This window comes from Anser anser (assembly GCF_964211835.1).
Source record: "Anser anser genome assembly, chromosome: W".
NCBI classification, from domain to species: Eukaryota; Metazoa; Chordata; class Aves; order Anseriformes; family Anatidae; genus Anser; species Anser anser.
The window spans coordinates 6,221,270-6,238,803 of NC_139731.1; the positions used below are offsets into that span (position 1 = coordinate 6,221,270).

Sequence of the window (17,534 nt, forward strand, 5' to 3'; positions counted from 1 at the left end):
GGAAGCTGCGTACCCTGAGGATAAGTGGTCTGACTGTTAAAGACAGATGTAAAGAAGGCATTAAGAACCTCAGCTTTTTCCTTATCCTCAGTAGTCATGTTCCCCCCTGCATCCAGTAAAGGATGGAGATACTTCTTGGACCTCCTCTTACCATTACTATATTTGTGAAAACATTTTTTGTTATCCTTTACCATAGCGGCCAGGTTGCACTCGTGCTGGGTTTTAACCTTTCTGATTTTCTCTCTGCATATGCTGGCAACTTCTTTGTACTCTCCCTGACTTGTCTGTCCCTTCCTCCACCGGACATAAACTCTCTTTTTCTCCCAGACACTCAGCAAAAGTTCACTGTTCAGCCATGTCGGTCTTCTTCCCTGCCGGCTCATCTTACAGCATACGGGGACAGCCTGCTCCTATGTCTTTAAGACTTCCTTCTTGAGGAGCGTCCAGCCTTCCTGGACCCCTCTTCCCTTCAGGACTGACTCCCAAGGGACCCTCCTTACCAGCGACCTGAACAATTCAAAGTCTGCCCTCGGGAAGTCCAAGGAAGCAGCTTTACTGACCCCCCGTCCTGACTTCACCAAGAATAGAGAACGCTGCCATTTTGCAGTCACTCTGCCCGAGACAGCTCCTGACCACCACATCACCCACCAGTCCTTCTCTGTTCGTGAACAGCAGGTCTAGCGGGGCACTTCCCCCCTGGTAGGCTCACTAACCAGCTGAGTCAGGAAGCTATCTTCCACCCACTCCAGGAACCTCCTAGACTGCTTCCTCAGGGCTGTATTGTATTTCCAGCATATGTCTGGGAAGTTGAAGTCCCCCACAAGAACAAGCACTGGTGATTGCACGACTTCACCAGCTGCTTGTAGAATGCTTCATCCATCTCTTCATCCTGATTTGGCAGTCTGTAACATAACAGACACCCACCAGGATGTCCGCCTTGTTGGCCATCCCCCTGATCCTTATCCATAGGGACTCGACCTTATCATTCCCAGCCCCAAGCTCAATATCGGAACACTCTCTAATACCTCTCTGAAGATCTTATAGACATCCATTGCAGCACTCCAGTCATGGGAGTCATCCCACCACGTTTCAGTGATGGCAACTAGGTCATAGTTTGCCTGCCACACAATGTCTTCCATTTTGACTCTGCTGGCACCAGTTCCCAGAAAGGGAGATAACCCTCTTCCTCCTCCCTAGGAAGGTATTGCAGGACATGAAGCAAAAAAAAATTAGCGAAGTCCGGATGGCAATTGGGCCTGCCTGTCTGGAAGTTGGAGGCTTATCAGTGGGTAAGTGTTGATGGCCCATACATTTTGATTCCAGCTGGTCCTCAAGGGCAATTTGTGAAGTTTTTAATTGATACAGGAGCACATATTTCAATACTAACACAAGATGCCAAGAAGCTGGGTGTGCAATCCAGACGGCAGAGTTAAGATTACCGGTGTGAACAGAATGGAGCAAACATTTTTTGCCAAACTGCCAAGGTCAATTTATGGCTCCTGTGTGAGAAGCACATGCTGGCTGCTCTCTTTGCAATTAAAGGCCATCATGAAAGTATTTCAGGTTTTGATGTTTTAAATGGACAAACTGATGAATGGCAGTATGTGGTCTTTTGACTCTAACCTCAATCCCAGCCCCAATAGAAATAGGGAGTCTATAGTGTATGTACCTTGCACAGCCCCTGCACTCCCTGATTCAAAAATTACTAATGTACCACAATATCTGATTTCTTCTGTGGCATGAAATGGAATTTCTGAAGTCATAGCTGATCTGGAAAAATGACAAGTTTTCTCTAGAACCCACTTTCTGTATAACTCATCTGTCTGGACAGTTCAGAAAACAGACAGGAGGTGGCGGTTAACAATTGATTATTGGTGCCTGAATGTTAATATGCCCCCCCCCAGCTGCTGTACCAAACATTGCAAACATAACAGCTATTTTGCAGGCAGCTTCATACCCATGGATGGTGACAGTAGATGTAAAAGCTCATGCAAAAGATAATCAGCTAGCCAGGAAGTGGAAGGGTAGATGAGCTAACTAAAATTAGAAAAATCACTCTAAATCCTGAGTGGCATCAGTTGGGAGAATGGCTACATCAAAACCTAGGTCATACCAGTAAGGAAGCACTTTACTTCTCTGCATAGAGTAAGTGCTGGCCCATAAACAGAAAAACTTGTCAAACTATTCTTACAGAATGTCCCCGGTGCAGATTGAAATTACAAGCAGATGATCCTGCTAAAGCACCACCTCCACATATGAATGAAGGGAAAACTTTATGGTCTACCTGGCAAATTGTTTATATTGGACCATTCCTGTGGGATATCGATACATCCTCACAGGAGTGGAAGTAGTCTCCGACTTGATTATGGCAATTAAATGTCGGAAGGTTGATTGCCAAAATGCACTGTTAAAGGATATAATTCCAAGATATGGAGTCCCACAAGCAATCAAAACAGATAGGAAGACTCATTTGATATCATTGGGTGATAGGGAGACCTACACACTCCCTATCACCCACAAGCCTTGTGATGGGTGGAGTGAATGAATCGGACATTAAAAGAAAGAATAGCAAAAATATGCACCCGTACTGGATTAAAGCATCCATATGCCCTGAACTTAGCCCTATGGGATGTCCGGAATGCATCAAGGCAACCCCTAGGGCTAACACCAGCCAAAATTCTCTTTGGTAGACATTTAGCTATACCAGGAACCTTTATCCAAGCGAAGACCAGCCTGTTGGATGGAGATGAACAAGTAACTCAGTACATAATGTACTTACAAAAACAAATTGAGAGCAGTCATAAATATGCACAATGGTATCATCCGGTACCACCCAAATTACAGGTGCATGATATACAACTAGGGGATGAAGTGCTGATTAAAGTGTTTTCAAGGAAAACCAAGGAAGACTCCAAATGTGAAGGACCGTATATGGTATTATTGTGTTCTTATTTCATTGTTAAATTTTAGGTAAAGAGAATTGGATACACCATTCTCACATCAAATGAATAATGAGTAGCCAATCAACTGAGAGATAATAAAGCCTGGCCTGTGATCTGAAGAATCCTTACACTGGGAAGAAATGAACTGGGACATTTCACTATTTTTTGTACTATCAACCCTGATGACTACTATGGCATAGCTAAGTATAACAATGACAAAAGTTCCAGGTGATCTAGATAGTAGTCTGTACACATCCAACAACTCTGTAGGGAGAATGGTATACTTAGACTATACAGGGCCACAATGTGGCTGTCTGCATCCAGAAAAGAAAAAGGCAAGTTTCACCTTCTGTTGCAAGATGAATAGGAAAAAGACTTTAACTATGTCACAGGTAGGGGATGGCAACTCCCAATGTCCCAGTAGTGACAAATGTTGATGAATAGTGCATTTCAGTGGCTACACTACTACCACCTTTAGGAGAGCAATCAATGTGACATGAGGAAATTAGACCAATGACACTACCTACCTCTCAACCCACCACAATTAGCTTAACTCCAACCTCATCAGTAAAAGACGAATTGATCCCACAAATTTCTGAAATTGGGCCATATGTAATCAAAGACACAGGCCAACAAAAAGTGTTATTTAATCCATCATGGATACTTAAATGAGTAGAACCAATGATGCAAATTAATATTTCCACAATCAAGCCAATTTGTTCACCATTTCTAAGTACATCTTATGCAGGGTGGCTGGCATGGTAACATGGACAGACCTTTGCCTCTCCTGGCGGACAAGGACAGATATGACTGGTATCGTAGGAACAGGATTGGGAGTTTTGAATACAATAGATACAGAAATGCTCATAAATAAACTGAGCACAACAAAAAGTGATCTAAGCAAGTTAGAGCATCCATTGTGATATTCCCTATTAGCAGTAGGAACCAACCAGTGGTTAATATCTGTTGCCTCAGTGGGAAAGAATTAATGAAAGAGACCATGATTTGATTGTGGATACGCTTGGTACAACTCAGACCAATGTGTCACTACCTCTAGGTTGTATCCAAGGTCAACTATGGATGCAGACTGCCATAGCAGTAATTATAAGGGAAGGTGAGGAAGGCACTTTACCCACGGCAGTTCAAAAAGTTATTTGGGATAATGCAACCACATTTGAGAAAGAATTCCAGTCCTGGTGGTATTTAGTCAGTTTCACTTATGACCCTATCAACAATAAGGCTATGGCTTTTGTCTTAACAATATGCAATGCATCAGAATATACTATATATCCAATCGTTGCATTGGGCTTACATCATAATGGGACTATACCCATTAGAACATAGAGTATGAGCTTAATGAAATGGGGACAAATGGCAAACTGTTGATGTAGATGCATGCATTGTGCAGGAACAACAAGGATTTATTTGTGAGAACAACACCATCAAAGCCCAGGACATCTGTCTAAACACAGAACAAAATGTTTGTCACTTTGAAATACACCTTAATGAGACTCCTGTAACTGTGCTTATATATATTGGCAAGGGGTGTGTTTGTATGAGAACCCTCTGTGAATTTATATTCGTAGGGAGTATTGTTGTAAATACAAGTAATCATCCAAATATCTGTATTTGCAATTTTACTATGATTATGGGATGTGACTTTAATTACTCAGCTCCTGTTACGTCTCATCAATTGTTAAAATCAAATTACAAATTATATGAGAGTCTACTGCCTATTCCTATTGGAATGAACCTCACATTAGTGAAGAAGCTACTGCAACATGATGCTTTGCACAAATTATATATGAAGTAATGGACAGAAAACCTTTATTACCATCCATCATGATGGTTGGTAAATTCAGGCTCTGCATCACCTGAACCTGGTATGTAGAGCTGATTGAGTAACAGTGAGCAGCATTGTGTGGGGGCCTGGATAACACTGATGGGGAAGAGGGGATGTGTTGACCAAGGATGGCACCTGATCAGAGCCTACCCCAATAACAGAAGCCACCCTGGCTTGGGAAATAACAGAAGACATCCTGTCCTGAGAGATAACAGAAGCCATCCTGCCCTGCAATAAAGAACTGCCAATCTGAAGAAACATAATGTATATGTGTTGAGAACTGATTGGACTATAGCAGATGAAACAAAGATTGTATGCGTATAAGAAAATGGGAAATTTTGAGTGGGTTCCCTCCTCTGAGGCACCCAGCTCGAGCTGATATATGGGTACCATTACATTCTTTCTGTTTTAATTAAGAGTCGACTCTGAGTGAATTCTGGATACCTGGGAAGACCCATTCTACTACGGGAAACAACGTGATCCCCTAACAATTCAAATATTTACTGAGTCTCGATTTTTTGTATTATCTCAAAAATCCAATTAATGCACTTATACAATTTATTGGTAGTCTCTATTTTCATTAAAAAGAAAGCCTTATACTCTTTTGGCTTGCTGATAAACAAACTCTAAGGGTTTTAGAAAAAGAAGCCAAACTAAGCTCTAAAAATTTCAGGGAACTACAGGCTAGTCAGCCTCACCCCAATCCCTTGGAAGGTGATGGTGCAGCTAATCCTGGAAACCACTTCCAGGCACATGGATGAGAAAATCATCAGTAGTCAGCATGGATTCACAAAGGGGAAGCCATGCTTAACCAACTTGATAAGTTTCTATAATGAAATAAGTGGCCTGGTAGACAGGGAGAAAGCAGTGGACATTGTCTTACCTGAATTTAGGAAGGGATTCTAACAGAAAGGGATTCTATAGGTACATTGCTCAGAAAAGAAAGGCCAAGGAGAGTGTACCTCCTCTGATGGGTGAGAAGGATGAACTGATAACAACAGACATGGAGAAGGCTGAGGTACTCAACAACTTCTTCGCCTCAGCCTTCACTGCCAGTCAGGCTTCCCAAGGATTTCGTTTCCCTGAACCTGTAGATGGAGGCTGGGGGAGCAAAGTCCCACCCACTGTAAGCGAAGAGCAGGTTCGAGACCACCTGATGAAACTAAACAAGTACAAGTCTATGGGGCCTGATGACATGCATCCCAGGGTCCTGAGGGAACTGTCTGATGTAGTTGCCAAGCCTCTCTCCATCATATTTGATGGCTGGCAGTCAGGCAAAGTCCCTGGTGACTGGAAAAAGGGAAACATCACTCCCATTTTTAGAAAGGGTAGAAAGGAGACCTGGGGAACTACAGACCCGTGAGCCTCACCTCTGTTCCTGGAAAAGATCATGGAACAGATCCTCCTGGAAGCAATGTCAAGGCACATGCAAGACAAAGAGCTGATCCAAGACAGCCATCATGGCTTCACCAAGGGTAAATCATGCCTGACCAATCTGGTGGCTTTCTATGATGGAGTGACTACATCAGTTGACAAAGGAAGACCAACTGATGTCATCTGCCTGGACTTTTGTAAAGGCCTTTGACAGGGTCCCACATGACATCCTGGTCTCCAAATTGGAGAGAGATGGATTTGATGGGTGGATCATTCAGTGGATAAGGAGTTGGCTTGAAGGTCACACCCAGAGAGTGGTGGTCAATGGCTCTATGTCCAGGTGGAGGCTGGTGATGAGTGGCGTCCCTCAGGGGTCTTTCCTGGGACCCCTGGTACTGTTTAATATCTTCATCAATGACATAGACAGTGCAATGGAGTGCACCCTGAGCAAGTTTGCAGATGACACCAAGCTGAGTGGTGCAGTCAGTACAACAGAAGGAAGGGATGCCATCCAAAGGGACCTGGACAGGCTTGAGAAGTGGGCTTACATGAACCTAATGAGGTTCAAGAAGTCTAAGTGTAGGGTGTTGCACCTGGGCCAGGGCAATCCCAGACATGAGTACAGACTGGAAGAAGAACTCACTGAGAGCAGCCCTGCAGAGAAGGACTTGAGGGGTTCTGTTGGATGTAAAGCTCTACATGAGCCAGCAGTGTGTGATTGCAGCCCAGAAGGTCAACTGCATCCTGGGCTGCATCAAAAGAGGTGTGGCCAGCAGGTCAAGGGAAGTGACTGTCCCCCTCTACTCTGCCCTTGTGAGGCCCCACTTGATGTACTGCATCTGAGTCTGGAGCCCCCAGCACAAGAAGGATGTTGATCTGTTAGAACGGGTCCAGGTCCAAAGGAGGGCCACAAAGATGATCAGAGGGCTGGAGCATCTCTCCTATGAAGAAAGGCTGAGAGACCTGTGGCTGTTCAGCCTACTGAAGGCTCTGGGGTGACCTCATTGCATCCTTTCAGTACTTAAAGGGGCTTATAAAAAAGATGGAGAGCAACTCTTTGCTCAATCAGATACTGACAGGACAAGGGGGAATGGTTTTAAACTAAAAGAAGGGAGATTTAGATGAGAGGTTAGGAGGAAATTCTTCACTCAGAGGGTGGTGAGGCACTGGAACAGGTTGCCCAGAGAGGTTGTGGATGCCCCATCCCTGGAGGTGTTCAAGACCAGGTTAGATGAGGCCCTGAGCAACCTGATCTAGTGGGTGGTGTCCCTGCCTACGGCAGGGGGGTTGGAACTAGATGATCTTTGAGGTCCCTTCCAACCCAAGTCATTCTATGATTCTTTGATTCTATGACTTTAGGAAGAGCTTTGACACTGTCTCCCATGAAATCCTCACAGAGAAGCTGCTGATGTACGGGCTGGATGGGCAGACAGAGAGGGGAATTGAAAGCTGGTTGAACGACTGGGCCCAGAGGGTGGTGATCAGTGGCACAAAGTCTAGCTGAAAGCCAGTCACTAGCAGTATACCCTAGGGGTCAACACTGGGTCCAGTCCAGTTCAACTTCATTAATGATTTGGATGATGGGGCAGAGTGCACCCTCAGCAAGTTTGCAGACAACACAAAACTGAGAAGAGTGGCTGATAGCCTTGGCTAACCCCCCCCCCTCCCCCCCTGCAGGACAGGTGTAGAAAAGGAGCAAGAAAGCTCGTGGGTCAAGATATATATAGGGAAATTGCTTACTAATTACCATTGTGGGAAAAAACAGACTCAACCTGGGGAAAATTAAGTTAATTTATCACCAAATAAAGTAAAAAAAAGTGAAATTATTAATTCAGGTAGCAGGAAACAAAAAGACAAATATTAACATACCCTTCTTCCCCATTTTCCCAGGCTGATCTTCATACCTTCATTCCAGACTCCTCTTTTCCCCACTTTGTTATTACTGCAGGTTACACATAGTCCCTTCAATAAGGCAATGAGCAGTGTAAGGAGGCAGGCAGGTAGCTGTCATGATCAGTACATAACAGTATCTCTCTTCTGCTCCTTCCTTCTCACACTTTTCCTGTGCTCCAGATTGGATTCTCCATGGGCTGCCGTTCCTTCATGAAAGAACAAACTGCTCCAGTGTGGTCTCTTCCACAGGCTGCTCTGTAAATACCTGCTCCGGTGCTATGGAGTACCTCCTTCTCCTCCTTTTTCTCTGACCTTGGTGTTTGTACTGCTTTCTCACACACTCCCCTCTCCCCCCCCCCCCCCCCCCCCCCACCTGTGTGGTGTATTTTTGCCCTGTCTTAAAAATGTTTTCACAGAAGTACCACCAAATTCGCTGACTGGCTCAGCTTTGGCCTGCAACGGGTCTGTTGGTGAGCCAGCTGAAACTAGCTGAGTGTGGCACAGAGAAGCCCATTAACCACTAGCAAATCCTTGCCCCACATACCCAATAACATGAATGTGACATATGTAGGAAAGTTGCATGACCTTCAAATCAAGAAAGAATGAAGAAAAGTGAGCTGTAGCATAAATTCAGTCTACACCATTTGTCAAGAAGTAAAGAACTAAAGGTGCCTACCCAATGAGATGGAATTGATGGAAGGGGGTTAAAATTGATAAAACTGAACAGAAAAAGCTGACATAACTGACAGCTGATTCAAAAGGACAGAAGATAAATAAAATTTTCCAAGAATTTTCCAGAAGGGAAAAGGAAACATTTGTGATTCTTAGATTCTCTTCACTCTGAATGTCTTCTTATAAGAGAATTATTGCACAGATGTTAAAATGATTTTTTTTAGTTCTTAAATAAGATTAGAAACATTAATAAAAACAGAAAATGAAGATTAATACTATAATTTGCTTTGTTAGGACTAAGTCCTTTAACTCACATGAAAACATGCTGGAGTTCTGAATAATGAAAGATAAATTTTATATAAGTTACAGATATACATCAAACTTCTCAAATATATACTAAGCATGTTTCATAACTATAGCAAAGTCTTAGTTCAGAAATACAGTTGTTGTTTTTTTAAATGCAATGCAGCTTAAGAAATCATGGTTTGCTATTTTTGCTTTTATTGTTTGGATGTGGCTCTTTTTCCCCCCTTCTCCAAACCCTAGCTTCTGAGGTCTAGTAAATACATGAGAATCTTGATTTTCATTAAAATAAATAACAAAATACATGGATGTTTCCAAAATGTTCAGAAGAACTGTATCATATTTTAATGTTAGTATCACTTTTTATGAGTTTTCAGGTATGTGCTCTCTCATGTCTGCTGGTATCAGACTCCAGTAATATCTGACAAACTGACAAACCTTTATTTTTCACAGAAGTTAAGCAGTTCATCTTTGCCACATAGATAAGGACAGGTAAGTCTTGAAGAACTAGAAATATGAAAAAAATACGTTCATCTAACACCGTACCTCTGTTTCTGCTGCATGGGTTGTTGTCTCATAGCCATATATTGCATATCCTCTTGTAACCGATTAAGGGGAGAATCTGGTTTGACACGAATCCCATAATAATGATATTTGGAATTTCCCCTTTATGAAAGAACAAAAATAGCATTTTTATGCTTATACAACATACTTTACATTTTGCCTTGAATGGAAAACAGTACATACAAGTTAGGCTTGACTTTCCTCTCACACTAGTATAAAACTTATATAACTACACCAGCTTCTGGAAATCATTTCACTTTAACTATATTTTCCAGCATTTGACCATTACATTTCATTTAAATAGAATAAAGAAAGTAAACCATATAAATGACTTATGCAGTCATGGGGAATAAAACAATTCTATAAATGGGGTATGCTTGTGAGTGAGTGAGGGTGTATGTATATTTCACTAGTCAACTTCAAACCTGATCAGCTGGAAAGCATGAATAGAATTGGGCTATCTGTATTCATGCTTATGTGAGCGCTGTTGGTGTCTACGTGGATGCTGGTAGAGACATTACTCTGTTAGCTTGTGTGGTTGACTGTGATGGTGTCATGTCTGCATTTGCATCTTTGGAACACATTCAGTCTCATGACTATCTGGACATCCAAATGGGAACAACAGAAGCTGCATCCATTGGACTGAGATAGGAGATATCTCCTGCGTCTTAAGAGTACACAGAATTTGGCAATACCAGACTGGGAAGTAGTAATCCCCTAGGTCCTGAAGTCCACTGGATTTGGCAACTCCTTTAACATAAGGTTTTAAACATTTTCTGTTTGCTTGTTTTTGTTTTTTTGTTTAATATACAAGCTTCATGTTCACAATTATTATTGATATTTTCTATTATACTTTAAGATTTCATTAATGCAAACCTGGTTCCCAGTCTTCTGGTCCGTAATCCCATGAAGATTGACCGTATGAGTTTCCCAAAGGAAGCAGCATTGACTGGATCTAACTTGTGCTCCTGACAATGACGTAAGTAATGACTGTAAAGGGTACTTCTGGGGAGGCTCACTCCTTCTGCAGTTTCATAGTTGTCTAAAAGCCATTGGAGCTATATCAAATATGAAAGATTGAACATATGTAAATTCAGTGTTACTCTACTAAAATAATCTTAACTGCACAAAACAAACCTTAGATATTTTTAAGATCACTCCAAAGGCATATTAAAGTGACTTTGTTCTTCAAGCTAATATAATCTCTTTAATTCTCTTTAAATGCTAGATATGCAATGATGCCTTAGTATCTTTTAGAATTACAAGGAAATAAAACTCACTGCACTTGTGACCTCAGATAGCTTCACTTCTAAAAATATTTCAGATTCAGTACCATACATTAACATTTTATAAAGTTATTTTTGCTTTGATGACAAATTGTTCTTGCTCCAAGGAAATAAAATAGTGTAATTTGTATAAATTGCAGAAAACAAACTGCTTGGATTAAACAGAGCAACTTAACACTTCTGTAGTTTTGGAATTTTATACTGCTTCTCTTCACCTGAAATTAACAAAAGACAAAAAAATAGTTTCTTCTTTGTATTTGGAAGAAAATAAACCCTACTCATTTAAATGAAGTACTATTAAATATAAGGTAAAAGCAATCTAGATAACACTAAAACCTGGTACATCTGTAAAATATTATGGGCCCAGTTCCTTTCTGTTGTAAGCTGTTTGGCTTTGACTTTGAAGAGGAACAGAATGAGTTTTTTTTTCCTCCATGTAATTAGTATCTAATAGTAAAACAGTATCTAATACATCATTGTAACTTAAACATAGTATACATTCAAAAATATAGAACAAATAGTAACTAACATACACACAAAACCCAAATAAAACAGTCACTTTAATGACATTGAATGGTAGAGGAGGATGACAGAACAAAATGGAAATATTTTTAGACTGTTCATATGTAAATTCTGTGGTTTCAGTTTTTTGCGATGCTAAAATTTTACATAGTGTACAACCCCCTCCCCCATGGTTTCATATCCTTGGAATTTCCCTTCAATTTCAGCTTGAGCAATTCCTAAATTTTGTTTTCTCCTTGCATTTACTTTGCGTATTTTCTTAATTATGTCAAAACAAATCAGCATGATCATCCAAATTTTACAGGTTCACAAATCTTACTAAAATTCTGGGCTTAGTTTGAGCATCCAAGCCATGGATTTGTTTTTGGCATTTGGAACAAAATTTTATTCCAGTGTGCTGGAGCCTCACACAAGCATATAATTCATTTCAATTCAGTCCACCAAAGCAATTAATATGACAAAAATATAAGTGTATGAACTACAGTAAAAGATATAGAATGTTTATGGGACATTCAGTATGTTACTCTGCAGGGTTATTTACTAATAGAGCACTGAAAAAATTCTGTTCCACTAATGTTTGGTATAATTTGTAATTTAAAGAACACAAATATCAATATTTTAATGTCCATTACTCATGAAATATGTTTCTACTGACCCTCCTTTATTGCAGAATTACTAAGATTTAGATTACAATGAATATATTGGATGTACAGTTCTGTTTTAGTCAGTTGTGGGCAATTTACCAAGCACAATAAATAAAAAATGCAAAAAATTTTTACTGTAGACCTTTGAAAGCCCATCTTTATGTTTACTTTCTTACAGAAAAGATCACCAGCACTCTCATGGTTAGGTTTCTAAACAAGAGCTCTATGCAAAGATACAGGAGAAGCAAGATTCAATTACCCGGACATTTGTTGGGAAAACAACACAGTGGTGCCCACGTTGTCTATCAGGTTCCTGGAGTGCACTGAGGGCTGCTTCCTGCTACAGCCATGCTGACTGGGAACAGCACATTGCTAGATTTACTGCTCGTAAACCGAGAAGACTTACTTGCCAACATAACTACCAATGGTAGTCTCAGATACAGAGATCATAATATTGTGGAGTTCAAGATCTAGCTGAGCACACTGAAGACCAGTAATAGGACAAGGACCCTGGATTTTGGAAGAGCCAGATTCAATATGCTCAGTCCATCTGCAAGGGATTCCATGGGAAGCGTCTGTCGAGAGCAAAGGAGCTTGCAAGTGCTGGGAGTTATTCAAGAACAACTTCTAGTAAGCACAAGAACAGTCCATTCCCTACAATGGGAAAGGAGGAAGGCAGAGACCACAAGAGACCACCCTGGCTTAACAATGAGCTTTTGGATGTGCTTAAAAGTAAAAAAGAAGCATACTGGCTATGGAAATCCTGTCAAATACCCATTGAGGATTACAAGAACCTTGCTAGGGCATGCAGAGAGGAGGCAGTCAGGAAGGTTAAGGCTCAGCTAGAACTGAACTTGGCTAAAGATGTCAAGAACAGCAAGAAAAGGTTCTTCAGATACATGAACATTAAGCAGAAGTACAGGGAAGATATAGTCCCATTGCTAAATGGGGCAGGGAAATTAGTTACTAATAATGCTGACAAGGCAGAAGTTCTCAATACATTCTCTACCTCTGTCTTTACTGGTGTAGCTGAACCCCAGATCACAGGATCAAGTTGCTACAACACCACATGTTTTGGCCCACCAGTAGTAGATGAAAGGCTGGTCTGTAGCCTCTTGCAAGGGCTCAACCCACAGAAATTTAGGGGCCCAGACAGAATCCACTCCAGGGTGTTAAGAGAAGTGGCTGACTATTGCAAGGCCACTGTCTAGAGGGATCAGGGTATAACCCTGATGACTGGAAGAGAGAAAGTGTCACACCCCTTGACAAGAAGGGCCCAAAAGAGACCCAAGGAAACTAGACACACATTAGTCTTACTTCAGTCCCTGGTAAAATAATGTGATGAGTCCTTCTCTTATAAATGAAATGAAGCAGGTGACTGGGGAAAAACCAACATGGATTTAACAAAGGCAAATCATGCCTGACTAAACTGATACCCTTCTACAACAAAGTAACACTTTCTGTTGACATGAGGAGAGCAATGGATATTGTTTACCTGGACTTCAGCAAAGTGTTTGATACCGTTTTCCCATAGTCTCCTCTTAGACAAACTGGCAAGATGGGTAGGAAATCAGCTAACAGGCCACAATCAGAGGGTAGTGATCAATGTGTTTTACTCAGGCTGGCAGCCTGTCACAAGTGGGGTCCCCCAAAGATTGATACAGGGCCCCATGCTGTTTAACATCTTATAAGTGATCTGGATTATGATATTGAAAGTGCCTTCACCAAGTTTGCTGATGACACTAAACTGGGTGGTGAGGTAGACACGTCAGAAGGGAGAGCCATCTTCTAGAGAGACATGGACAGGCTGGAAGAATGGACAAGCAAAAACATAACCAAATGGGATGACATAACCAAAGAGCCCAGTACAGGCTAGGATCTGTGTGGCTGGAGAGTAGCCTTGCTGAAAGGGACCAGAGGGTTCTGATGGACAACAAGCCAAACGTGAATCAGCAGTGTGCCACTGCAACAACAAAAGTAAATCCTGGGCTGCATCTGCAGGGACATTACTAGCATAGATGGAGATGTGATCATGCCTCTCTACTCAGCACTTGTCAGGCCTCGCCTGAAGTACTGTGTCCACTTCTGGTCTCCATAATTCAAAAAAGATGTCAATAGACTAGAGAGGGTCCAAAGAAGGACCATGAAGGTGATCAAAGGGTTGGAGAACCTGCCCTATGAGGAAAGACTGAAGGAGTTAGGTCTTTTAACCCTGGAGAAGAGAAGGCTCAGGGGGAACTAACCATAGGTTTCCAGTATTTAAAGGGCAGATACAAAGAAGATGGAGGCTCTCTCTTCACAAAGAGCCACATGGAGAGGACAAGGAGCAGTGGGTACAAGCTGCATCAAGAGAGGTTTCATCTTGATATAAGAATGATTGTTCTCAGTGAAAAAAAAATCTATCACTGAAACAGCCTCCCCAAGGATGTGGTAAATTCCCCATCACTACAGGATTTAAAGATCATAGAATGGCTTGGGTTGGAAGGAGCCTTAAAGATCATCTAGTTCCAAACCCCTTGCCATGGGCAGGGATGCCACCCACTAGATCAGGTTGGTTCCAGACCTGGACGCAATACTCCAAGTGGAACCTCACAAGGGCAGAGTAGAGGGGGACAATCCCCTCCCTCGACCTGCTGGCCACTCCCCTGTTGATGCAGCCCAGGATGCAGTTGGCCTTCTGGACTGCAATCACACACTGCTGGCTCATGTCGAGCTTTTCATCCAACAGAACCCCTCAAGTCCTTCTCTGCAGGGCTGCTCTCAGTGAGTTCTTCTTCCAGTCTGTACTCATGTCTGGGATTGCCCTGGCCCAGATGCAGCACCTTGCACTTAGACTTGTTGAACACCTCATTAGGTTCACGTGGGCCCACTTCTCAAGCCTGTCCAGGTCCCTTTGGATGGCATCCCTTCCTTCTGTTGTACTGACTGCACCACTCAGCTTGGTGTCATCTGCAAACTTGCTCAGGGTGCACTCCATTGCACTGTCTATGTCACTGATAAAGACATTAAACAGCACTGGTCTCAAGACAGACCCCTGAGGGACGCCACTCATCACCAGCCTCCACCTAGACATAGAGCCATTGACCACCACTCTCTGGGTGTGACCTTCAAGCCAACTCCTTATCCATTGAATGATCCACCCATCAAATCCATCTCTCTCCAATTTGGAGACCAGGATGTCATGTGGGACTGTGTTAAAGGCCCTACAGAATCCAGGCAGATGACATAGGTCAGTCTTCCCTTGTTGACTGATGCAGTCACTCCATCATAGAAGGCCACCAGATTGTGCCTGACCAATTTGCCCTTGTTGAATTCTAAAATTGGCACATCCAGACTTTGATTTCTGACTTGTTGCTTTATAATATTAATAACATTGGAATGGTATGAAATATTTTACACAGGATGAGTAAATTGACTTCAACTTCAGCAATTATAAAACATTGTTTTAACTAATTTGTAATCTAATCTCATGCAGAAAGAAATAAGTAAAGGAAATAAAATAGAGGCAGAATGAAAAAAAAAATCATTAAAATAAACAGGTAGTAACTTAGGCAACAAAACTCCAGAGAGTCTAAGAGAGGTACAGTACAAAAAGCTAAAGCTTTGGACCAATATTTTCTAGCACTAAAGATTTTGTCACAAGTTAACATACCATGTGTAGCGTGAAAGGTAATACTAATTAATTATGAAAGAATTCTACTCTAATACATAAAAAACAGTTTTAAAATAAATATCAAATTAGAGCCATGTAAAACAAAATGAAGAGCAAGTTGAAGAAAAGACTAAAATCATACTGAGGTCTTTTTTTCACAGAATCAACAATAGATCCCTCTATTTGTCTTTCAGTAGTTTTGAAAATACCTCAAAACAGTTAAGGAAGAAGCATCAGGATAAGACTACCATTAGAGACACATGCAAATCTCATTATTAGGAAGATATTTTAACCAGTGCATGACAGAGTATATAGGAGGATACAGCTTTCTTATGTAGAGAAACTTGTCGTTTAATTTTTATCATTTTCAGTGTCAAGATTCTGGACTTCCTTGTCATATTCAAGAAAAACTTATCAATTCTTTATGTATCTAAGACAAATTTTTTGCAAAATGCCAGACATCTATCATCCATTTATGATATTAAATTAATCTTAGCATATTTCTAGGTTGTCTTAACATTGAAACGATTATTTTTTAAACATCTAAGATTATCTAAAAAGTCCTTCTTCACATTGTATAGAATTTAATTTCCCTCACCCAATTTTAGCATTTTCTAAGAAAATTAATTTCTCTTCCAAGAAATTTCATTGACTCCTGCTGCCTTTTTCTACTATGATGGGAAACTTTGGCAGAACAATTTTGTTTTTCACCTCCAGATTATCGCATTCTTAGAAAAGGATGGGGGGAGGGGTGTCAACAAATCAAAACAAGTGTATATATTCATTTTTGAATGATAGTCTCTACCTAATATGCTCATATATTCATGTCTCAATATTTGCATTTCTGTAGTAAAGGTAAACATATTTTTCAGATTCTTGTATATGTTAGTTAGTAAGGCTGAGAAGAAAAAAGGAAGTAGGTATAGAAACTTAGCACCATTAAAAATACAAACTTATTTATACCAACTAAAGAAAAAACATTCTGTTTGCATGAAATTTCATAAAAGACTAGCACTGTTTAAAAACAAATTGAAGATTAAACTTTGAGCCTCTCCTTTACCTAAAAGGTTATATTTAAAGGCTTTACCACTATATCTGTAGCCACCTTTTTATGCAAACATTTTTATCTTTCTCATGGAAAATTCCTACAGGATTTGCAAAGCCAGAACAAAGCAAGAGGAAGAAGAATAAAACATATTTCAGACTAACAGATTGTTTTCTTTTTTTAGCCCATCAAAACTTATAATAAACTTATTCAGAATGATGGAAGGATTAAAAAAGAAACCTAAAGAACATTATTTATTCAAAGTGTGCTCTGCTTCTTTCCCCCCTTTACCTGCTCCTAAATTATTATATAGGGCACACAAATTATAGAAAACTATTTTATTATAATGTCAAACACAAACCACTTTAAAATTAATTGAATATTACTTCTACATTTACATGCATAACAGGCAAATATGTTGTGTTAACATAATACAGAACCTGAAAAACAGATGCACTCAGGTTAACGTGTCATGACACTTAACCTGACAAAATATAGCAACAGAAGATGTAGATTACAAGCAACTAAAATGGAAAGATTAAAAGCAAAAAGTAGCAATAAATTAGGACAAACTTGACGTGGGCTAAGCATACAGAACAAACAAGAGTAGCTTACATGAAAGAAGAGACAACTTACATGGCTGTTCAGAAGAGAACTTCTGTGAGTCGAAAGACCATCAGACTTTTGCAGTGTCTCAATCGCCATTTCAATCTGATAATAAATGTCATTATAAAAAAGAACTAAAAACAAGATAGTAATAAAGGCTGATCAGAAAAAATCTGATAGATTGCCTT

General features: G+C 40.7%; 1 protein-coding gene and 1 pseudogene across 18 annotated transcripts in view; one reads left to right on the top strand and one right to left on the bottom strand.

Annotated features, from left to right (window-relative positions):
* Positions 1-17,534, top strand: part of LOC310888710 (arrestin domain-containing protein 3-like) — a 494,161-nt pseudogene that overhangs the window by 131,445 nt on the left and 345,182 nt on the right. The window lies entirely within an intron of this gene.
* The window catches only part of LOC310888706 (transcription factor RFX3-like), a 258,874-nt gene that overhangs the window by 62,200 nt on the left and 179,140 nt on the right, over positions 1-17,534 (bottom strand). For 16 of the 17 annotated variants that reach the window (XM_083815661.1, XM_083815657.1, XM_083815658.1 and 13 more), the window contains 3 exons: positions 17,377-17,451; positions 10,468-10,649; positions 9,574-9,693 (listed from right to left, as the gene is read on the bottom strand). In XM_083815661.1, coding sequence (XP_083671787.1) covers positions 9,574-9,693; positions 10,468-10,649; positions 17,377-17,451 — 377 coding nt within the window. The remainder of the gene's footprint in view (positions 1-9,573; positions 9,694-10,467; positions 10,650-17,376; positions 17,452-17,534) is intronic. The other variant, XM_083815652.1, reaches the window with a different exon arrangement.